This window comes from Megalopta genalis, chromosome 19, assembly GCF_051020955.1.
Source record: "Megalopta genalis isolate 19385.01 chromosome 19, iyMegGena1_principal, whole genome shotgun sequence".
NCBI classification, from domain to species: domain Eukaryota; kingdom Metazoa; phylum Arthropoda; class Insecta; order Hymenoptera; family Halictidae; genus Megalopta; species Megalopta genalis.
In genome coordinates this window covers 3,028,241-3,053,737 of record NC_135031.1, presented here as the reverse complement: position 1 = coordinate 3,053,737, position 25,497 = coordinate 3,028,241, and the positions used below count along the sequence as shown (strand labels likewise).

At 40.4% G+C, this 25,497-nt stretch overlaps 1 protein-coding gene across 1 annotated transcript in view; it reads right to left on the bottom strand.

The window, feature by feature from the left end:
• Positions 1-43: 43 nt before the first annotated feature.
• Positions 44-25,497, bottom strand: part of otp (orthopedia homeobox) — a 56,272-nt gene continuing 30,818 nt past the window's right edge. The window contains exons 4-6 of the mRNA XM_076527321.1: positions 16,164-16,341; positions 15,457-15,624; positions 44-6,017 (exon numbers count right to left, since the gene is read on the bottom strand). Coding sequence (XP_076383436.1) covers positions 5,692-6,017; positions 15,457-15,624; positions 16,164-16,341 — 672 coding nt within the window. The 3' untranslated portion in view covers positions 44-5,691. The remainder of the gene's footprint in view (positions 6,018-15,456; positions 15,625-16,163; positions 16,342-25,497) is intronic.

The following is a 25,497-nucleotide window of genomic DNA, read 5'->3' as shown; positions in this document are numbered from 1 at the left end:
CTTCGTCGGCATTCAATCGAGTCGAGCAACGGTCGGCGAAACGTTTGGCTTTTTGATAATGATTTATTTTACACACTTAGTTGTCCTCTATACACAACTATACAACGATAAAAATTAAAATTCTTCTATTTATCACTAATTAAGGTCATCGACAATAATGATCTGTGTTAGAGATGCGATAAAAGTCAGTCCATTCTTTCGCGACACATACTGCCAAGTACATTCACCAGATATCGCAAACGCGCGAGCCTAAACGGAACGTCCGCTCTGAAAAAATGCGTAGATTGTGTACGAAAAATTCGCGCAACTATAATTCGTTTGACAGCTACCGCGACAATACGACGGAGGTTTGGTTGAAGGGAATGTTGCCCATCCACGCACGCAGATGTTAAATAAATATTATTATCCTTCGCGCATTCGACGGGAATATGCCGCAATTTCGGTTCACACCTCATCGTTGCTCGCACTGTCCGATCGTACGGTAAATATTGTAGCGCGAGATTGCTTATAAATATTGTAAATAGCTAGATGAAAGGAAACTCTGACTGGAGCACACGTGGAGGAGCTGCGATTATCGGTGCAATCAAGCCTGTTACTGTTCCTGCTGTTTTCATGATAATATAAAAACGACGAATTTTGTTAATAGAAGGCAGTTCTCAGTCGACTTCAAGCATTTACTGACTAAACGAAAAGTGTATTCATGTTATACAAACAGGAGATGAGCCACGATCTTTTCTCGAGCATAATATGTTAACACGAATCGTACGGAGTGCTAAAAAGAACTGATTGCCTTATAAAAAGTACAAGATTCAGTTTGTTTAGATTTTTGCAATTTTTATATCGTGTTATATTGTTTTATACTGTGTTGCATATTTTGTTCTATTGAATCAATTTATTTCATGATTCCTGGTGAAAGTATCTTTGTAATTTTAATAATTATAGAATAATAATTGTGGAACCGGTCATTTGACCGGCAATGATACGATTAGTGTTAAACACCGCTTCAGCAGCCGTAAATAGATTTGGTACACTTGATATGCACTTCTGGCAAAAAGTGTTTGATCAAAGAAATCAAGTGCCCACTATTATTTTCGTTCGTATATTTGATCAGGAAAATATTTTGTAAACATATTTCACTATATATAAATAAAATACTCTATAATGAATGAATGTGTACGCGAAGGAAGATTCAATTTCCTATTCTACTTGCTGGAAGTATTAAAAAATGTCCATTATCCCATTAAAGACCCATAAGGTCATAGTAATTCACTTATTGAAACAGAAATTGAAAAATAAAAATTTACCATAGTGATTGCTAGTTTAATCCTTCTAGTTCCCACAAATCCCAGTGAAATTCAGGTTGCTCAACTACATTACGTCAATAATAATTCAATTTTAGTCAATTCGTCGATCAGTATCACCGGATATCGGCAGGCTCCACCTCGGCTACTTCGTCGCAGCGACGGTAAGAACGCGTAGAGAACGTAAAGCGCGAGATAAACGGGCAGATAGTGCGAGAAAAACGGGCAGATAGTGCGAGAAAAGAACGGTAAACGAGGAGAATGGGGTTCGAGTCAGTTCAAGTACAAATCGTTTCATCCCGAACACAAGTCGCACCAGCAGGATGAAGTTCTGTGAAACATATCGTCTCCACACGGCGTCTACACCATACTTTTCGTTTGTACATTAAAAATCGTATACGTTTCGTAATAATACACTGACAACTGCATATCATTAATCCCATAGTTTTATCACTAACTTTTACCTAAGACTATCATCGTAAATTCGTAACTAGAATAATCGATCGTCGCGGATCACTGCTACCGGTACCGCTTATGGTTCCCTTGCAATATCATGCGCGCGGCTCGTCGCTGTTCATAGACACAAAAACTGTGCGGCAGCGGGGCCCAAAATATCACAATGTCCAAGTATACTTCGCGTTAGTTCGTTCATGTTCGTCCGTAATTGGGGGAGGGGGGGGGGGGGGGGTAGTCGCTTATACGATATTCAATTTCTTCGTTAATATTAGACGTGTATCTCTATTTACAAAATCTTACGCCTCGGTGTACAACAACGGAACAATCTATATTTATAGCATCCTATACGGGAGTTATTTAGGAATATACGGAGGTGCTAACTTGCGCATTAATTACACAAAGTACTGGTTTTCTTTCATGCAAGACTCGACGGCGCACGCACTGCTTTCCTCGAGGCGAGCGAAACATTCTTAACACTAGAATCACCAGAGGTATCGAAACGGATCGTTGCAAGTTTCTTATTCCGTAATTATTGAAGACGCGACTGTGTTTTTGTAGGCAAACGAATTCCGTTAATTACATAGATGCGATAAGGGGTGCAAGGGTGTTCGGGACGGGACGAAGAAATTCGAGATCTTGATACATTTCACTGCTTCAGATCTCAAGGTCCCGAGTGTTTCGGGCCCCGAAATTTTCGGGCTATCTCGGGCAGTCTCGGTCTCTATGCATGAATAGACACGTAAAGGGTCCCACGCGATCTGTTCGGGATTCAGTTTGTCAACTACATATTGAAAATATAAAAAGAAAACGGAACAGTAATGATATGATAAGTTTTTAATAATATTTGAAAATGATAATATCCTTACGTAAACTTTAAATAAGAAGGATACAAATAAAAAAAATACAATCTTTGGAACGACATGTGAAAACATAGAACAGTTTGACTTTTATTAAAATTGATTTACTCTTGTATGTGTAACCATGTTACTGGTTGTAGAAAACGTACGAATATCAAAGTGAGTAACTGTAGATGATTCTAACTTATTGAACATGAAATATGTAACAATACATATATAATGATAAAATAAGAAATATATTGTAAATATAAGTTTACATAACCAAAGGATAGATATTATTATTTAAAAATATTATTTTATTGTCGTGTTACAAAATCTATATTGAAGTGAAAGGAAAAAGTATTACTTTAAAAATGATGTTTATAGATGGATATATCAGCTCATATTATTAATAATTTTCTGATTATTTCTAGTTACACGTATAAGGGCGTGTTTATATTACTGGAGAATGTTGAGCAACTGTTTTCTACATAGCAATGTAAATAAATTCTAACAAAAATCAAACTGTTCTATGTTTTTCATATGTTGTTCCCAAGACTGTATTTTTATTTATATCCTTATTTAAAGGTTACCTAAGGGCAAAGTATTCTATATTATCATATTCAAATATTATTAGAGACTTATTACATCATTACTGTTCTGTTTTCTTTCTATATTTTCAATACGTAGTTGACAACTGAATCCCGTACAGATCGTGTGCGACAGTCACATTGTTACAGCTCAGTCCCGAAGCTTTCGGAACCCGAAACGCTCGGGATCTCGAGATCTCGAGCAGTGGAATGTATCAGAATCACACCCGTTTAAATTTCTTCGTCCCTTCCCGATCCCGTAACATCTGGTTCCCGCACATATCTGCTCATGCCAAATAGATTCTACATTTAAAGAAGTGGAAATGTGGATGTGTATTCTTTTATTAACAAAAACTGTTAATTGTTCAATGGTTCACTGACAATTAAATTTGTACAACTAAATAATAATTAGCATTTCTGCACTCACGCTCTACTTGCAAATAACGCCTCTGTTAATTGAAATTTCGTTAGGTCTTTTTTTTTATAATTTATAGGTTAAAATTTAGATTAAATTCAGTCACTTCGACCGCTCGGTTCTTCTAGCGTTAACCTTCAACCCCGGTCAATACCGGGTCATTATTGACCAATTGCACACGTTTTCGGATACAAAATATTATCTAACGACGTCCATAATACGCGGAGGAAAGGAACGTTTTAAAAAACTTTCAAAAATCGACCCTCTTCGCTACGCTCAAACCATGGGTCGCAATTGACCCGGAATCGGCTGGACGAGGATTAACGCGCTACCAGTCCCATCAGGAGACTTCCGTTTCGTTTCGCGAGAGTCGAGCCAGTCCGTGCTCGAAGTACAAAGCCGAACAAAGAAAGACTAGTTATTTTTCCTTGCAAGAGACTGTACCGAACCAACATCCGCAGATTTTGATGAAACTTCGATAAAGAAACGGTCCCACGAAAGATATTAATAGTATAATTAGATGGCATATTTGCATTAATTTGAAAACTTTTGGAGAAGAAAGAACACTGTTCAGGGAAAGAAAAACTGTGTGTATATTTAAATAAGGAATCCAACTGTGTAAGCAGATTCTTACTTTCCAATGCTTACCACTAAAATATAAATAAATAAATAATAATTATATTAACTCTATAACAGTCTCCAAGTTATTGCAAAAGATGTGTTCACACATTTCGATGTAAACTGTTCCCAATTGGAAATCATTTTCCACGAGCTGCTTTTCGGCATAGTTTGCGGATGTCGTTTCGGCATGTTCCCTCGTTAATGGTTTAACTTATACAACTTGTCGTTTATAGTTATTAAAGCTTAATGCGATCGTTGAACAGTGATTAGTCCGCCTGAACGAGGATCAAGTACAGTTAAAATCGGCGCGCGGGAAATCGTCGAGACGCGGTTTCCTTCGGCTCTCATATAAATAGGGTCGCGGAAGAAATAAAAAAAGAAAAGAGAAAAGACTGAATCGAGGTTCTCCGAAAGCGGGCGGTTACGGGTCGTGCGCATACGTTTACGCGCACGTTATTAAATTGGCCGAGATAAAAGTAATCAGCCGTTTCGTCGTATGCAAAACTTAATAATATTAATCGTAATCTATAATATATCTGTGTACGCCAATTTTTTCCCTATATTTACATACGTAATACTATAATAACTTGTCGTATACTTTTCGTTACACCGTACGCGATGCGTGAATCTTACCGATGTAATGTCGTCGACCGTCGTCTGTTTTTATGATCGCGATGGAAAAACGAAACAATCGTGAAATCGCAAAATATCTCGATAATTCAAGTACTCGTTCCGAAGCGTGGACAAAGCAACGTTACTCCTACGAATGAAAAATCTTCGGTTAAAACGTCGCGAGTACACGAGTGGCGGGAAACTGTTCGATCGGTATCGATGTTGGATTGTTGCGTGGGCGTATGAAGCAACCGTCACACCCTTTCAACGTTGCACATCGTCCGGCGACAAGAATTCTTCGGACTTCCCACAATTGTCGTCTTCTTCCATTCGAGCTTCCACTGCATAGCATGTCGTCGTCAGAACTGCTACCTCGCTACCGAATTCAAAGAAGTTGCGATCTCTCGCAATAATCGTCAAAGGAACGAGAAAATTTCGTTGTTGCCACAGCTGCCCGCAAATCCTGAGCTACTAACGACATGCTACAGTTGCGGTCTCCACGAGTTACCAGGTCTATTTATCTTCTAAATAGAAACCGGGACTATCTTCGTGTGCACAGTTGGCCGGTGTAACGGTAAAATCATCAGCGATTCCTCTTCTCTCACGCGAGATTCTGACCTGGTGTCGGTATCAACGGACAGGTAGACGGAATTTCTCTGTCGCGATGCTGTCCACGGTTGTAATCGCCGAGGAATCGGCTCCGTCCGAACAAGCAAGGCTGTCAACCCCTTTCGTCACTTGCGTCCGCCGGCCTGCACGTTGACCACTCAGAACCCCCGTCCACGGGAGGACCATTCTCCCGGCGTGCGTCACGACGAAACTTATCGCAGAGTTAATTTACCGGCGTAAATCGAAGCACCTCAGTAAACGGAACTGTACTCTAGGTCGTGGCCATATTGCGGTGGTCCTGCGGGCGGCGGCGGCGGCTGTGGACTGTACTGTTGCGACGCGTCCGAGGCGCGACGCCTCAGCGCTGCGATACTGTGGGCGCCTCTCCAATCCGACGCCTCCGTCGCGTTCACGTCGGCTGCCACGCAGGAAACCCCGCCGCCGCCTCCGCTACCGGAAGTCGTCCCTGGCGAACCCTGGCCGCAGTTCAAGGACGAGCCGAGCCCACCGCCCTGACCGCCGCCCACGCTCGAGCCTTCCGGAGGGGAGCCTCGGGACGCTGACACGTGAACACCCCCTGCAAACACGAAAGTTCACGGAATTTCATACATCTCTTTGCGATATCGACCATGTCTAGGGCTTCTCTACTGACAAGGAGAGGACACGTCGATTTTATTCAAAGCATTTTTTGACGAATCTTGAACAAGGAAGCGAGCGCTTTCGTTAATACTTATTATTTACGAAAGTACGGTTGTGGTGGCGGTTGGTGTGGGATGACCAATTTCTGTGCCTCTGGTTTGTTCTCGATTTTTCAGTCAAAAATGAACCAAATAAAAGAGTACACAAATATTTAATGTCTTATTCGATAAATATAAATCGCTGTGGTCTCTCTCATTTTAGACAACAAATAATATCGAAAAATAGTTCATATAAAAGTTATATCGTATTTTTGAGCCCATTAATCTGTGCGAAATGTTGTTTGGAAAAATCGTATATCATGAACATGAGGAAAACATGGCTTTGTGAACAAAATTTCGAAGAATTTTATGGATCTAAAACTACATTTATTTGTTTATTAAAAACGGCTAAATGTGGTTAAATATTGAATAATTCTATATTTAATACGCTTATTATCTGACTTTTGATTAATTCAGAAGTTATTGGACAGTAGCAATTGTTCTCTTCTAGTTACAACGATAATCATAACAGTGTTTCGAAAGATGATTTGTTGTTAGACAACTTGATCCCGACTGTTTTAATTATCTACTGCAAGTGATATAACCCTTTCCTCAAATAATTGTTATTTATTTACGAACAACTGAAAGAAAGGATAAGTTCAAATTGACTAGCCTAATGGGGAAGGGTGTCACCTCTCTAGTTTTAATCGATTGATTGGAAACAAGTCATTCACAGTGTTAAGTGAAGCAGCTCGAAATTAATGACGAACCGATAGACGCGTAGAAATAGTGATTACTTTTATTCAAAGAAGATAATCACGAAGGCTACGAATTAATTTGTCCGTCTGATATACGAGTGTTCGTATCGCATGAAAAATTCAAATTTTGTGAAACCCCAGACGGGGCAAGAAGAGAATCAATGTGTGTGTCATTGGAGGAGTAAAAACGGTATGGCAGTGCTCCCACGTCTATGACGGCAAAATTTTCTAAAATTAGCAAGAGAATTGGGGAGGGCAGCAGAGCTAATTCAATTGTGTACAAGAAAACACGGAAAGCAAACTTCACTGAGCGAACTGTTTGGAAGTCATCGACGTCCACGAAAAAATGGTCGAAGAAGAATGAGAACAATAGTTAAATCCTGAGCCACCAGTTACAGGCTAGAGGGTTGTTTATTTGCAAGCGTTTGTGCAAACACAGAAGCGGCGGCGGCACAGGCTCGAACAGCGGATTCTGAAGATGTTCGACGCTATCGCCGATCCAACAATGTTCATGCTATGCGTCGAATAGTCAGGCATGAATCCCTTCGGCGGGACAGGTAGCGAAAGGGCAATTTACAGCAGCGATACCGCAGGTGCGCCTCGGACCGTTTCCTTTCTTCACTGGAGATATTAATACGGTAGGCTCACAAAGTGCGTGGGGTGCGCGCTACCGGGTGTCGTAAAGTCGTTTCCGCTTCTCCGTGCGCCACGTTGGTGGTCCTGCCGAGAAACAACGGGGAAAAGGGATCTTTTTATGGCGGCATCGCGGCGAAAGCACAAGTTTGCGGAGGACTACGACCGCCCCTTTTAGCGGGCTGCATGGAACAATGGAATAGATAATGGCGCCGACGAGCGTGATCCCGCATCATTTTCTTCGCCGATTCTTGCCGGTCAATTTTGCCCGAAAAACCCCCGCGATTTATAGTCTGTTTACCAAATCCTTTTAGTACTTACAATAAAAATTTCCGAAATAGTTCGCATCCGCGATTACGCTTATGCTGCGCCGATTTTATATAGCGTCTGGTAAGGGGGTTGATAAAATTTAGTGCCGCATACATTTTTATGGACACGATCAAGCCCTCAGAACCAAGAACAAAATTGTAGCTAGTGTTTTATAAGCTACCGGCAGAAACTGTGAATTTGCATAGAGAGATGCAGACTGAAAAGCAGTGTTATAGTTGTTTTATTGCAACTGGATTTGGAAATGTTCGCTATGAGGATGAATTGTCCGAAAGAAGCTTCGAACGCGAGAAGCTGTGAAAAGGGGTTACGAGCCAAAATAAGTTTGAGAGACCGTGTTCTATTCTCTATAGTGTGCTATGATTCGAGACGATGTACAGCGAGTTGAAAGGTCTTAAAATGCGGAGTAAGCTGTACTAAACATGTACTAAACTGAGATTGTTTCGAGAAGAAAATAACGTTTCTTTTGTTGCACGTAGCGGCTGCAGAAATTATTAGAATAAAGTGTAATTATTATTGATTCCTGTATTAAATTTATAATGTACATGGATATAGAAAAGTTAAAAAGGTTTTATTCACAGCCAGCTAAATCTCTTTACACGTAGTGCATTGACTTGTTACTCATCGCGCTGTTAAAGAATGATGAAAGGCCAATTTGAATCGTCAACGTCTTCTACAATCAAATCTTACTTCGAATTTAAATTAGTTTATATTAAAAAAAGATGGATCGAATACGCTAGAATTTAAGATGTGTTGAGTACGCACAATTTGAGCAGGCATTTCCGTAAAATATCGTAGGGACAAATGAAGTGAAGATATAAAAAATAAATTGTAAGACTCAAAGATGGCATCGTCTAAAATTGAGACTCTAAATCGACCGCAGCGTGAAAGACCCAAATTGAATGACCCAAATTGAAATTCGCAAAACTCAAGTACAATATATACAGATTTTAATACAATACCTAAATATAATATATCTGGTCAAAATCGAGATTACCGTTCGTAGAAAACCTTAATAACTTTTATGGGGTTCGAATTAACCACGTGCAGCATACCGAGACAGACTCGTGATGCAGATTTCGTGCATGATCTGCAAAATGTGAATGTTATTCGTTTCTTCTAAATCGAAACATGATTTCTCTGTTATCAGAATCTAGAAACAAAAGTAAATTAAGATATCGAACGAACAAAAATGGCCTCGTTGTATTAGGAAAGTTATTAAGAACGAAGAAATCAACGTAGCTGTGAAAGAAATCGTAGTGCATGGTGTTCAATAAAATCTGATTATCAATTCGAATTTTGCAGCTCAAAACTGCGAAGCTACACCGTTTCTATTATCTAAAATCTCGAAGTAGCTTCAAAAATAATTTCGTCCGCGTTTTTCGCGTTTCAACTCGCCGCGGACGGTCCGGAGAGCAAATTTCATTTCCGAAACCAGGCGTATCCCCGTTTCGAGGGAGTTTCGTCGCGCGCGACCCGAAAATCGGGCATTTTTCGGGCCCCGGTCAATTCACACCTCATAGAGATCTGTTTGCGAACGTTGGCGAACGAGAATAAACAAAATAGAATTCCGTAATCGACTTGAAGACCGGCAAACCACGGTCGCGCTACCGGTCGATGCTAATCATCATCGAAAACCGAAAAATAAGGCGCTGCTCTAAAAGGTGTTTGTCGTAGGCATTACCGGACAAGTAAAAGCGGATAACTGACTACGGTGTCAGGCTGGTCTGGGTATTGGCGTCTGCCTTAAACCGAGTCCACACGAACCGTGCGGTCGGTAAATCGCGGCTGCGGAACGGCGATTTTTTCTTTTCGGCTGACGCTACCTGCCCCGCGGCGATAATACGTGATAATTGACACCTTGTACGTGTTACGTGTGTAAACATGTAAGTGTTCGCGTTTCAGACACGTCCGTGTTCGCGCGGACATTGTGAAACTGTGCTACACCCAATGCCGGTTTCGCCATTAACCTGAACCCCTAACACCATCGACTTTGGCTGGACACGGCATTCGATCGAATCGATCAGTTTAGGAGCGATTGTTCTAACAGCTACACTTTTACGCTGTCAGTCCCGGTTGATTAGAGATTTTCGACACTTACAAACGTAAATATCATGCTTAACCAGTTAGCTGTTGCAATCTCTTTGAAAAGTGTATGTGTGGCTGTTATAATATAGAATTAAGTAGCAATGAAATTATTGTTTTTTCTCAATTTTATTACCATAATTTATTTATTTAACTCAACCAGTTAACTGTTTTTGATGACTATACTCGTCGTAACACAAAATCTTGCCATTTTTTCATGAGTAATAGAAATATAGACGACGCATAATTAGTAAATGACGCGATAACGACGTGGTTCGCTAAAATTCCTAGGATAATTAGACGGCTATGAAGGCCACGGACTTTTATTACCCAGAAAAAAATGGAAGAAACGTAATATTTGCAATTATTTCGCGACGCTGTAGCGAAAATCGATATGCAGGATGTAAAATGCAAAACGAAAACCTTTTAGCTTACAGCCTGGTACTTTGACGATGAAATTATCCATGACACTTTTTGATGTATTTTAGATATCCTGAATTTTGAAATTTTAGCTCGACGGTAAAAAGATTAAGCTAAACATCGTTATTCTCTATCACATTGAAATTAAATCTGTACGTTCGCTTCGAAAAATTGGAACAACAAAATTCTATATAAAAATTATTTTTTTTTGCATGTTCTTAAAGGATATAGTTTCAAAAATGCACTTCTGGAACTTTACATGCGAACTCCTAAAATTATCGAAATTATGGTTGTTTGAAAGACGCGACGATCTTATATCATTATCGATATATTAAACTTTAAAGGCATTTTTCTCGAAATTATGTTTTTCAGAATGGTGTCCATGCTATCTCGAAACCTACTTAACACGTTCCGTGCCACGTGTACCATCCATGGTACACGCTTGCATGTTTACTTAGTGAACTGAACAAATTGTTTACAACAAATTTAGAACCGAAGAATCAATTTCCACCGCAAGAATGGGCGTTGATAAGTTTTTGTTACGTTGTTATGTGTACGAGAATTAATAATTGCACGTAATACATCAAGTTTTAGTAAAATATCAAAGTGTGAAGATTCGAGTAAAAAAAGCTCGGCACGGAACGTGTTAACCAATTGACCCAAAATTTGACTAGAATTAATCAAAACTTTTTATCTTCTTTCTATTTTTTGGTCTCCGAAGTTGAACAAAATATGCAAAAATCTAAAATCGAATTTCAAAGTATCGCCACATTTCTAATTACTGACTTTTTTCTTTTATTCCAGTACCTGCTATAATTAAATTTATACTAATTCAGGAACTTTCAAGTTTCCTATTTCAAGAAAGCAGAATGGCCGAAATCATGGACGCCGTGAAACGACCTTCTTTAAAAGCGACTACGTTCGGGAGTATGTAGTGCAACTAATTTTAACTTTCTGTTGTCCCAAAAAATCTTAAAACATCCTTAAAATATGTAGAAATAAACCTTGTCAATTTGACTGCAAAACGCATCATAATTTTTTTGCAAAAAACACACGCACTTCACACTAGAATACCCCCTTAAGAAGTGTCCGGATCGCGTTTTTCGAAGAAAATCTCGTCGTACCGTCTTCCCGTTGCCAATTTGGCATCTATTTAGACTGCGGTTCCTTTCGTCACCGATATCGCTTTTTCCATTATCCGTCAGACGCTCCAAAAAAACTCCATTATAAATAAGCGTTCGGGCATGCGGCCATGATGTTAAAATTCCGGAAAAAAAGAGTTGTTGACCTCGGAAAATGACGGCACCGGATTAATCCATTTCTAGGTGTCAATATGCATTTATCGGTATCCGTTATGATGTTTTTAGGTCATGCATAATGTCGATCGCGTCGAAGCTCGGTTTTGAAGAACTTTATCAAGCTTGACCGATCTAAATGGATATTTCTCTAATCAGTTATCGAACCTTCGATTACGAGTTTCCTTCGGAAGACACGGTTTTTCTTCTGGAGCTCGGATCAACGAACTCCGATGTCTCTGAAGCTAAACGTCTCTTTTTTCGTACGGTTCTTCTTCTTCTTCTTCTTCTTCTGGTGATTTCACGCTAATACACGAAAAGCCGATGGACGTCTCTCTCGTGTTTCTTATTCTGTCCCGGCGGGTTCGCGACTGTGTTTCTCGGAGAAGGTTTCCACTGTAACCATTCATGGCTTTGAGGTCGGAACAGCCTAAGCGAGCGAACGGCGAACAGAATTTCGTGAGACAAAGAATTTCACACACGCCTCATCGTCGGACACCGTCGAAGGTACAAGGTCCCCCGGATAAGGTGAAGCGTAACTCAACCAAGACAGGTTGCATCGGGATGTTATGGTAAACATACAGCGAAAGATCTCGCACCTAGGTGCGAGACCAGGCTCGGTGTTTGCCTGCGTAAACAGACGAGAGGACGGAGTTTATGTTTCTGTCTCAAATTCCTTGCATGCAGGCGCATAACCCCTTCGAGCGATAATGCACCGTAACGTTTAACGACTTCGTCAAAGAGGCACCGGGTTCCTCGATACTGTTTGCACACCGTCTTCTTCAGGGGGGCCACGGTCCAAAAGTTTGGCAAGACGATTATCGAACCGCCTATAAGCGTCTGCGTTTCTGCGCCGCGTTAATACCTCGTCTCCGTCGGGAATAGAAAATCTTCCTCTCCTAAAGATCCGTTTCGCAGCTGACCCGCGACCGATCCAAACCGCAATTTAACCCTTCATAGTTTGCTGATCACCATGCGAACTATTGCCCTACACGGCGAATTTTGTGTACAGTACTCTCTCCTGATACAGTAAATTCTCCCTAATCGACGCTCAGATTGTACACAAAAATGGACAATTTGGGAAGAGGAGATACGATTATTCGAGCCTTCTGATTTGGTTTTTATAGTTACCGATTGTCAACAACTATAAAAACAAGCCGCAAGGCTCGAATGATCGTATCTTCTCTTCCCAAATTGTCCATTTTTGTGCACAATCTGAGCGTCAATTAGGTCGTATTCTCTTTTAATGAATTCGATCTATCCTACATGATTCGATAAGCATGTCGCGTTCGTATGTAAACGGTTTTTGTCGGCATCGATCTTGAGACAATGACGCCACCTGCCTAATTGCGACGTATGAGCGATATACATGTGTAACGGCATAACGCGTAGTTAGTCTTCGATAGATTCTCGATCCTAAAGCAACGAAGCTGTACACATCATTGATCCAACATACATGATTATTAACTAAATCTACTGCCTGCAATTCATATATCCTGCTACTATTCATTTATCCAACAGTTTTTCAGTAGGAACGCTACATTTTTTAATTGTGCTTGTACACATGCATTTTACATATTTATATATTATATATTTGCAGATTTTCTTTTGTTACGTTCTTCTGTCGATGAATCATGAAAAAATACACGCTCGAACAACGTTCACGAATTATTCAAATTTATTATTGAAGATAGCGCAACATGTCACACAGCGACTGAAGCGAAAGTTCGCGAAATGATTACTTCAATAAATGCTGTTGTCAGTTGTCTGTCTCATTCATGCGATTTAACGACCTTAGACTTTCTTCTCGGAGGTTAAATTTTTGTCAATAATCCATGAAATTTAGTTGATTTGGAAGGCAACATTCGAGCCATCATTCGCGATATTCGAGCTGATTAGCGTGAAAAGGTCACGAAAAAATGAGTTCAATGGATTACTCCCTCCTGCAAACGAAGCCGTAGTGGACATTTGAACGTTATTATGTTCCATTATTAATCACATTAAATCATGGACATCTCACATACGTTTTGTTTTATTTAACAACATTTCTGTAGCATTCTTAATGAAAAACCCTATATTTAAAAAGCCGTTGTTCTAATAGTCATAGTTTATTATACGTGGAGTTTTTGGGGTCATTTGAAGAAACCTTTTCCTGAGCGCAAATGCAATCCGCCGTTTTGTTTACGAGTTATTAACAGAAAACAGTGACCAATGAGAGGCGAGATCAGCTGGCGCGAGACGGTCGAGCCAATGAGCTGAATTGGGTTTTGTCCACTCGTTGGCTGGGTCGCTTCGCGTCAATCAAGCTCGTCTCTTATTGGTCAGCTTTTTTCGTTAATAACTCGTAAGCAAAACCGCGGATTATATTTTCGCTATGGAAAAAGTTACTTCAAATAACCTCAGGAACCTCTCATTTCGCGGAAGTACCATAATTTTAGGGCACCCTGCAGAGAAATTTAATATGTAAGAAGGTAACTGTGTGTTGCTTGGTAGGGCTAGCTCATTTCATGGGAGAAAACACCGTATTGTACTGAATTAAAACTCAAAGACTGTGCTTAAATTTTGTAGAACGCTCGAAAAGAAACTTTATCGATGGTGAATATGAGTCTAACTGTTGTATACATTTGACACGAAATGTATTACAAAAGATTGACATCGCTCCGAGGTATATAGTTTTCATTTCTCAGTACATAATTTTTTTTTCTGTATCATAGAATTTCATTGATGTAAATAATACCTTAATTCTAATTTGCGAGTTGACAGAATATGTCCTGAACACATCTGTCAATTTAACCGGGCATTTTATTCACTTTCGGCAGTGTGCTAAATGTTATTTCAAGAAAAGATAATATATCCGGAGAGGTCTTTATACGATTGAATTAAACTGTACTTATTTTGAAAATGTGGCTTTCAAATTGTAAGAAAATGTGGAAAAGAAGATAATTTTAGTTAAAAATGAAAAATGAGTTTTGGGTTTTGAAAGAAACTTATTCACTGCTATTCTTTGCTTAATACAATGTATGAAGTCAAAATTAACTGCTATCGTAATGGTTAATTCTGCAAACAAAAATCGTAACTTTTACAATTCTGAAACTTTACATTCATTCAAATCGATGTGGCTCTGCTCCCGCGAGTAAACAAAGTAATAAAACTTTCCGAGATATCTTTTTAAAAAAGATATACTGTTTTCCATAAAGGATTGGAGACTAACAACTGAATCGACTGAAAGATAGGGTCGGGATTTTAGTGAAAAATATGACTTTTCTATTGACTTTTCTCTATGACTCTTTTGAAGATGATTGAGATTAATTAGGAAGCGATCGAGACTATGCAAGAAAATTGAGGAAAAACGATGCCGACAATCTTGCCTCGTCATAGAACTTCAAAGTTTCAAAGTCACATGGCTGCTGTGAACAAACACACTGAATGGAGTCTCATCAATGATTTGACTCTAGCAACTCTATTGTTCAAGTATAAATCATAGTATTGGCATGTGGTATAAGCATACCTTAAAATAGCATAAATATCAGCTGTTTCCTCGCCGCGGTTAAAAATCGAGATATCTACTTTATAGCGCACATTTAGCTCTAATTTGCGGATAATTAATGATCAATCGCACCCTCCGGAGACGGCGAGTTTATACGGGATCGAACGAAGGTTTAATTAATCTGTGCGACTGTCAAATTAGATTCGCAACATTTCTAAGAACGATCCGACAAAAATGTCGCAATCGACAGAGGCGATGTGAATAATCGAGAGCTCGGAGAATAGCGGTCGTTCGTGTGCCGAGTACTGTTAATCTATGTCCAGGATAGACTTACCAAGGGAATTTAGCCCATAACTAGCTTGATAGACGGTCTGCGATGGACTGCTGATCGGGAGGCCAGAATTACCGAGACCCATGCCCGAGCCGAAGCTCCCCGTGCTTTGCTGACCAAGTTGCCCGAAACCGCTCATTCCCATACCTCCCTGTCCCAGTTGTCCAAGACCTGTAAAACAAGCGGTTTTGATTAAACCGGCGTGGTCGGCCGCGTCGGTATATCGGACCGGTCCAGGGCAACGGAAAAGAGGGCAGCGGAAATGATGATACGAGTGGTTTAATTGAAATTGCCCCGATCGCCGTCGTCGTACGGAATTAAATTAGATTCGGACCGCTGTCGAAACTTTGTCTACGACATATTTAAAGACGCCATTGGCCCGTCCGATGCGCGGAACCGCCGCGTCGCGGAACCGCGTAATGAAGTCGCGGGGATGACGGCCGGAATTGGATCTAATTAAAGTAAAATCGAGCAATTTGTTGTTTTCAAATGATCCTGTTGTTCCTCGGAGAGCGGACCGGAACGCGGCTCTGAATTTTATGAAGGGCAATTAATAGTCACGTCTCCCGGGACACAACGAAAGTGATTGAAGTTCCACCGCAGGTGATATCCCTGGCGATGCCGTGCCGTTTCGGGATCATTGACATATGTAAATCACGAGAATCGTCGACGCCTGCCTCCCTGCTAGCCTGCCTGCCTGCCTGCCTGACCTGTTCCCATTGCCCATCTCTCGGCAGGTCCGTGGAACATCCCGGCGCTGCACAGATCGGGGGTCATCGTGCCGAATGGCGGCAAACCATGCGAGGGCAGCAATGTGCCCGGGCTTCGGAACACGGGGGTCGTCTTCTTCCGTTTCTTCCACTTCGCCCGTCGATTTTGAAACCACACCTGCAATGTGTCAATTTCCCAATTCAGAATTCACCTAGCCAGGACCCTATTGCACAGTTGTTGGCCCAAAAAGTTTGCCAAAATGCAATTTCCGGAGTACAGATTCTCTTCAATTGTCCCTCAGTTTATAAACAAGAATGGATAATTCGGGAAGAGAAGACACGATTACTCGAGCCTCGCGACTCGTTTTTATAGTTGTTGACAATCGGCAACTATGTTGACATCTCCCATCTTGCATCTCGCATCCTCCTAAATTGTCTATTTTAGTTTACTAGCTGAGGGACAATTAGAGAGAATTTACTGTATATAGCAGCTAAATATACAGCGGCTGTCATGTACTTAAAACCACTTGAAGGACGGTATCATCTTTTAAATCTGAATTAAATGATTTGAAATTTTTTGGATGATAGAGAGACTAGTCTACTAGACAATGTGACTAAAATGTTTTTTATAATTTTGCTATTGCTTGGCGCTGCAAATGCGTTTATACTCTTCGCGGTGTATTTTACAAATCTCAGAATAATAAGAGACCAAAGAAAAACAGTTAAGATGATCGAGTTTATCCTAACGAAGGCATGCGGGAGGTAAGATTAGCGAACGGCAAGAATTTCGTCTTTCACACGATGAAAAATCATAAATAAGACGCGTACTCGTTTTCGGCATCTTATGCTGTACAAGTTTCGCGAAGGAAATACAGCAACCATTGCCGCAAACAATATTTGTACCATTTACGGATGAAGTGTTTTATCGTCCTGTGTGAGCAAACAATGGTTTGATCGATTTCGCAAAGGAAACTTTGATCTCGCAGATCCACCAGATTCTGCACTGTTCGATAGATATCTGACACTTTGAAGTTCGGGAAATCGTCTGCCCACAGATATCTAACACTTTGGCTGCCACGACAACAACCTCGAAACTTCTCACGAAATTAAAGTATTTTATATTTAATCAAATTAAGATTGAAAAGTTAAGTTCTACAATAGCAATTGCTTTTTCAGCATTCTTACTATAGGGTAGCCGAGCCGGGTACTGTGGAGTGACCAAATTGCTGTGCCATTGGTTTGCTTTCGGACATGATCAACTTTATATTTATGTTTATTTTTTAATACAAAAACTTAATGTATCTCATTCGATAAATATAAAGTGAATTATGCTCGAAAACATGCCAAAGACACAGCAATTGGCCCGCTACAGTAATCGACTCCATAACCCTATAATAGTACAACATTCTTTCCATATAATATCTTTCCATAATTACATTCATTATTATAAATTCCATAATTATATCTATTAATTTTCAAATCTGAGCATGTAATTCCGGCACCCACGCATGGCTGGCACGGCAGTCAAAGTGTTAAAGAACGATAAGCGTCACGGGACGATCCAAGTCATGGTGTATCGTTGCAACAGTGCCGTTTCACGGGATGCAATGAAGACAGTCGCCGAGGTATCGGAGCATCTACGAAAAGGGCGAAGCCAATGAACCGAAAGCAGTTGGACTTTTCCGCGCGAGAAATTCGGCGCTCGGATGTTAAGATGTCCCTGGGCGTTACGACAATATCTTCGACCCCACGGCGAGTAGCTATTAGCCAACGTTATGAGCTGTTGATTCTGGCCACGTAGTGGCCCCCTAAGCTGCCGGGGTCCCGGGGACTTGATTTATTGATATCGCATGCAAAGCCCACCCCTGTGTTCTCCGATATACCCTCGCTCTACACCCCCACCACTTCCCGTCGCCCTGTTCCACCAGCTACAGTCCCTTTCCTGGCGCGGTAAAGCACGCTATAGCCATCTCATATGTGCCCATAAATTAGTACTTTAGCATTAGAGCGCGATGCGCGCTTGCGCCTCCGACGCACACGTAGCAACGCGTTACCTGCGAGAGAAACGGCAGCGGAAGCGAGACAGCCGGCCACCGTGGAGTAGGGGGTGGAGACACCCTCTGCTAACATGCAGGGATTATACGAATCTAATTGGATATATGGGATTTACAGGCTCCAGTGTACTCCAGGTATTGCCAGGAAGCGATCGTCGGATTTCTACGGCGAAAGGCGGTTTGTTATGAGCCACCGCGAACTTGCTAGGCTATGGAAAACTGCTGCTCATGCTGTAATAATGTCCTTTGTTATTGTTACTCCGGTCGATGTTACTCAGCTGCATTTCAAAATTCTGCCTTCAATTTAAAAAAAAACAAAAAAAAACGAATGAAATGGAGCTCGTTGGGCGACAACAGAAATGTGCATAAAACTCGATGTTGTCGTGAGTTGGTTTATTATTTTCCCCAGACTCAGGGGTCTTAATCAAATTTGTTCCATTAGCTATTAGGATCCTTCATAGGGCCTGCCGGTTCGAAACATTTCCCCATGGGACAAGCAGTTTACAAAGAAATTAAAGTGACAAAAGTGGTAACCGAATCATTTAATCTTTTGAGTATGGCTACGACGATATCAACCCCACACCTGGATCTGGAAGAAAGACGTTCTACAATCAATTTCCTATCATTTAAATGAAAATGTTACAGCGAACCATCTTCAGGGCACAGAGGGGAATAATTAATCTTTATCGTATATCAGTTGCTAAGTACAATAAATTTTCCCTAATTGACCCCCATCTTGGAAACAAAACTGGAAGAGTCTTGCGGCTCATTTTTATAGTTGTTGACAATCGGTAACTATGAAAACGAGCCGTAAGGCTCGAACAATCGTACCTCTTCTTCCCGAATTGTCCATTTTTGTGTACAACTTGTGGGTCAGTTAGGGAGAATTTAATGTAATACTCGATTGTCCGTGAGCGTAGCATTCGTTTGAACAGCAGACGGCAATTCGTCATTTTCACGAGACAGTGTTATAATTGGAAAAACGAATATAGGATTCGACGCGCAAGTGTCGGGGCGCACAGGAATAGCGTCTCGTCCTGCCAGGATTTTGGTATCGTTGGATGAGGCTTTAGGCACATCTGGCACGTCCGTTGTCTCTCAAGGATGGACGGTCGTGACGAGAGAATGGCATTAGAGCTGGGTGGTGTTAAGTGCACGGCGATCGAATCGGTGTGCGTGGAACTCCCATTGGCGCAGCAGCCGTCGGTGACGTTGCCCAACACTCTCACGCAAGATGGAATCGAAGCTAGCACGGGCGAGAGGGGAAAGATACTACTTTGCTACCCCCTTGATCTTTAGAATATGCAGCGATCTCTCGCCCCTTCGTCCCGCTGCGATGTCAATGTTTCTTGCGGCATCCGTGGGTGTGGTTGCGTCGATTTCACGGTACAACTACGCCAGAACTACGGCTAAAAGCCCGTGGATAATTTGGCTGTTACACGCCGCGTGAGCATCGACGATGCAAGCCAGAAGAGGGAAAAAGCACAAGGGACTCTGTCGAGGCATATATCGCGCATTATCACGTGCCCACCCTCTCTCTCTCGCGCCGTGGCCGATGCAGCCCGCGGTACACGTACCGTAGAACTTCCGTTAATTAACGCAGGTGAATGCTAATGACTCCTGTTATGAAATAACTGCACGTAAAACGAGAGCTTTCGTCGACCGGCCCCGATATCGCCGGCTCCTCAACCGATCGGTCGTCTTCGGGATGAGTTAATGGCTTTGCTGTTCCTCGACGAGACTCGTTCATTTGTCGACGGAGATTTTTTTAACTTCGATGTCGTCGAGATTACGCTGGTCATTTGGAACGATTGCAAACAAATCTTGGAAAATCTTGTCTGAATTGGAAGTGAAATTAGGAATTTAGAATCACATAGCGATTTCACTTAATAAGTTACTTCGTTGTTTCTTAATTCTGCAATTTAGAAAATAAATTCAGTAGCTTTCTAGAATCGTGTACTCTAAGGAGAATATTTTCTCGAGAGTTTGTTAGTAATAATAGTATGTAGGTGTTTTAGGAGTTTTAGGCGATTATGGTATGCATAAGTTTCTAGGGAACGATATTTTCATCACAAAGAACTCTTTAGTTGATGAACGAAATTTTTCCGCTCTTTTCATTGTCGTACAATTAAATATAACAATGTGAAGCAGTATAGAAGTCCACGGTTGAATGGTTTGTTTTCTGTTTTACCCGGACCAAATATTCAGAAATGTTTAATGAAACAGTAGTTGTCTAATTGCATCGTCCTCTGGACCGTTATTTTCGTCGTACATTTATTTTTTATCCATAATATGGGTTTCTGAAATAAAGTAAGCAAATTATATTGAACCGAAATGAAGCGAAAAGAAGTTATTGCAAGTTTAGCTGCTCTAGTTCTTTAGTTTCTATAAGTTTCTTTTCCTATTTCGATATTTGAATGAGTTAGAATCGTAGTGGTGTAAATCACATTTTCGATAATTTTTACTTACGTCTTAAAATGTAATCTTATACATGTCAAAATGTTAAAAAAGCAAGTAAAATAAATTATAAAATTACTATAAATTGACTTAACTGTAAATTATCTTAATAATAAATTTGGCGAATAAACGATGCACAGTTAGCGAACAATAACGCTTTTTATTTCTCACAAGAAGGAAAATGTATCTTACGCCACTATTTCTTTGACCCAGTTATTTGTAACAAACCGATATTATTTATAAATAAATGCCGACAGTTTAATCCATCTATTCCGATCATTAACATTTTTAGTACTTTTAAGCATTTTCTATGAAATATAATAGTACTATGCGTCTAATAATACCGATGAAATCTCTCCACGTTTATGCACAACGTGATCGCGTCGATGGCTATCGACGAGCACAGATATCTATGAAATTGTGTTAATTACAAATATCACTATACGAACCCTGCTATGACGGGAATGAAACTATCGTACCCTATGATGTCACGCGGACAAAGCTGATTCGTACGAACTGTTCCCGGGCTAATTGCATACCAGGCATGATCGATAGATTCTCGTCCATTAAATTCATACATAGCTTAAAAATCGCGCACTATCGTCACCGAAAGGTTCCAAATTGATGACTCTGCTATCGGCGTATCTGTCGAATAATACCGTACGAGATCGTTTCAGATTGAAAGGCGAAACTTCGAAAGAAATGCATTAACTCAACAATTCGAATCTCATATGTTATTTTAAATACAAATTGCAATCTTTCGAAAGCTTAAAAAGCCAGGCGTCTCCATTTTTCGATAATGTAACCGCTAAGATACAGAAGTAATCTTATTTGTCCATAAAAAAATTCTTTCGCGAGAACACTTATAGCAGATATACCAAAAGTAAAATTTTCAGAGTATTTAACTGTTGCAGTCTCTTTGAAAAATGTAGTTACATATACTGTATCTATATTGTATATGTTTGATTTTCTACATATTTTGTTTAAATAAATGTTTTGTTCACGAATATCAAAGTATATATATTCTCCTTAACCAGTTAGCTGTTTTTAACAAGCATACTTGTCACGAAGAAGTGGCAACATCTTATGTTATGACGAGTATACTCCTCAAAAGCTATCTAGTTAATGATTAATATTTAATTGATTGTTGTTATAATATAAATAGAAGTAAATCAGTTCAATAATTTTCCACGAAGGTCGTCCCGTAGGTCATTATCCCATAAGTTGTGTCACTTATTGCACTTGACGGATATCAATGCTCGTATAAATTAGGGTTCTATACTTTTTAACATTCGTAGGGCTTGATTGATAGTTATTTATATATTATATAGATAGTTGATAGTTATTTGATTGTGTAGTTAAATATATCTAGTTTAACTAAAATGTACATTCGAAACATTTTAAATGATATCGCGGTACCTGAGCAACAATAAATACGCAAATCTCAAATATGTGTATAAAGTAAACATTTTATACTGTATAAAAGAAGGGCACTGCGACCAACATTTCGAATGCGAGAAAGTGTCAAGGTGATTTTCGTAAATTTCAGTAAGGATCGTGTCGGCGTACAGCGATTAATATCGATTCATTACAAGCACCATTAAAGACAGAAGTATTTGAATTCGAAACCCAGAAGTTTAAAATAAAATCATGAAGCGGTTTCGTGTACATCGGCAATAGTTAAAATTAGATGCAATCATAATATCGCAAAGAATTTAATATTGACTTCTGTGGTAATTCAAGCGTTAACAAGGGGATCGGGTACTAGAAGGGGTTCGAATTCTCGAACAGGAGCGATTTCAAGCGGCAGGCGTCTGGATCGAACCGCGGACACACCTTTCGATGACTAAGGCGGCCTGACTGATGCCTTTCGTGGGAATAATACGTGTGCTCGAAACGGGTCGGCCGTTCAATTAGGAACATTGCTTTTTAAAAATTGATCAATCACGGTATCGTTTGCTGGAGGCTCGTGCGCCACCGGCAGCTGTTCCCAGGAAGCACCTGGAAGCCCTGCGGGGGTGCTGGCGAAGGCAATCAGCATCGGTCGCGACGATGACTCGAGCCGGTATTGAATCGAAACGCCATCGAAATTCAATCGAGAACCCCACCAAAAAATTCCGCTCGATGTTTCCGCGCGCTCAAAAGAATTTCTGCTCGTTTGTACAATAAACACCGGCACCAAGGTACTTTGTGAAACCTGTACGCGATTTCCGTGACGAATTTCACTGGTAGAAGTAAAATCTCGTGTTTTTACGCCGTCGTGTATTTCTGGCTGTCGCGGCTTATTTTAAATAGAAAGTTTCGTCGGTTTTCAGATACAAACCGGCATCCGCGCTTAAATACTGCAGCCCAGGTTAAATGCTAGCCATAATTAGAAACTAATTCGAGTGAATCCGTGTCGGTTTTATGTACTGCACCGTCTGATGTGTCCTCAAACAATTCCAATCAATTTTGGTCACGAGAAACATTCATTATCGACTTACGTATTAATCGATATTGTCACATAAAGATCACGGACTTGGAAAACTTGATGGAAGTACCCCAACGTATAATTGTTTGTTTGAACTAATAATATTTTATATAATAATCCTTTGCAGACAAGGATTTCTAAAGTACTGGAAAAAGATTTTCTTCAGAGAATTGGATTATGCGCCAAAAATTTAAGCAATGAAAGAAATCAAGAATATGTTCTGATTTTTTGTTACGACATAGACAAATTATATTATTGCAACTTCTGGGATGAGATGTATGGTTCCGATGTTGTCTGCGTGTCGACATTCGTCCTCAAAGCGTTGAAAAACTATAGTCTAGGCATATCTCAAAAATATTCGTTTTTCCGATTGCTAAAAACCGACTTTAGAACTCAACGTTTAACAGCCAATAGTTACAGATGTCAGGATCGATTACGTAAATATTACGCAGCCGTTTTGTTTCTATTTACTGATTCGTTCCCTTGGACAGACCATAGACGTCTATCTGGAGACGAATGCCAGGAATAAAACTTGCAAACAGGGATGGAAAATGTTGGGAAACTCTTCAATAGGTTCTATTTATTTATGGGACCTTTTTTCAAAAATGTTTAAGTTCCAATGAGAATACATAAAAGGAAGTTTGAAATAAAAATTTTGAGTCAAATAGAATTTATAAGATATAAAAATAAGAATTTCCAGATTTATATTTTCTTCAAAAGTCATCAATTCCTTCGTTTTTATTCCTTCCATGCCCTGAAATTCAACTTTCGAATTTTCTTCCCTCGATTCAAACATTTCACTGACTTCAAATGCTCAAGTGTCTTCAAATTTGCAATTCAATCCTGGCAATCCACCATTGTCAACAACAAGCGACGAACAACAAATGGAAGGAAGCCGATAAATGAGATACGCGCGGCCTTCAGAGGAATTACAGAAGAAATAATAATAAATAAGCTAGTGTCCCTGTTACACAAATTAGCATCGAACGTGCACTTTCAACATTGAAATATGTACTAAACGACGATAGGTATAATTCAAATTACTCAAATGTAAAAAATATCTAACTAATAATCAGCCCAATGTTGAGAACGTTATAATTTATTATTTTCTCCCTACAAGATTATTTTTCATATTTTTTCGTCTCGGTAGAATTACATATTTATATTCAAGCTAATTATGATTTTCATGTTATTTTTCATTAACGGTTTCATCTATATCGTAGAACCTTTCCTAGGAAACGTTCTAAAATAATTTATCTTCATGATCTTTTATCATATAAATTCTAGAACATTCGTTCTTAGCGATTCTTCGCGATAAGAGTTACAAATTCCGCAGGAACAGATATTCTCTTGAAAGATGCAACTACTAATAGAATGTTTTCGAGAATAGACGTATATTTTTCGATTCCTGCTTGCAAATGCTACGCAAACACCGGCTGGCGAGCGCGTTATTAAAAAGTGATGTGAAGTGAAATTTTTACATCTGTCGCAGGGGTTGCGGTTTCTCAGAAAACCGTGAACCGGTTCTTTTCATTTTATTTTCATGTGTGAATCGAGCAGGCTTAGTCTAACGCGAGCGAAGAGTTTCTCGAGTCGAGAGGAGGGCCCGAAGAGGGCAAGAGGCAAGGTTCGTCGGGGTTGGGGGTGGCCCGAAGGTTAGGGCGAGGTTTAGGGGATGGAGGAGGCGGCGAGACCTCGTAAAGGGGGTTTCAACGGGCGCTGATATAAATTGAGCTTGCCATCAAGGCAAGCGGCGGGATCTGGCCAAGACCCCAAGATATATAGAAGTAGCTTTCAGCCCGCCATTGAAGAATAGTTCGACTCACTTCGCGGAAAAATGCCCGGAATCGCCGCAAAGCGGGATAACGTTTTTCTTCGGAGAGTTACCCCACGCGAGCCGGAGGGGCGAGAACTTTTCACCGGATGAAAACTTAATTCATCGCTCATGGTTCCCGCGTCCCTCAAGGACGAATTCCCAGCTCGATCGGCGCATCGCCGCCGAGCGTATGGATCTTCTTCTACTTCCGGTTGCGATCGCGCGACGGGTCAAGTGGAACTAGACGGCCACTGATCGGACAACTTTCGAAGAGAGCCGTGCGCGGAATACAAGCGGAACGATCGAGCCGTCGAAACGGCGCCGCAATTAATAAACAATCGACCCTTCGGTATTTTAAACGGTATCATAATTAATCGAATTCATGCGAGCCGGAATGGTAACGATTATAAAATGGTTCATTACGGAGTAATGAATCACGTCAAACTAATAACTGTAAATTTTCAATTTGCTCGACTTTGTCGAAATTCGTTGTAAAATTTCAACTTCGAAATTACAACTGGGTATTGCGGTTATCGT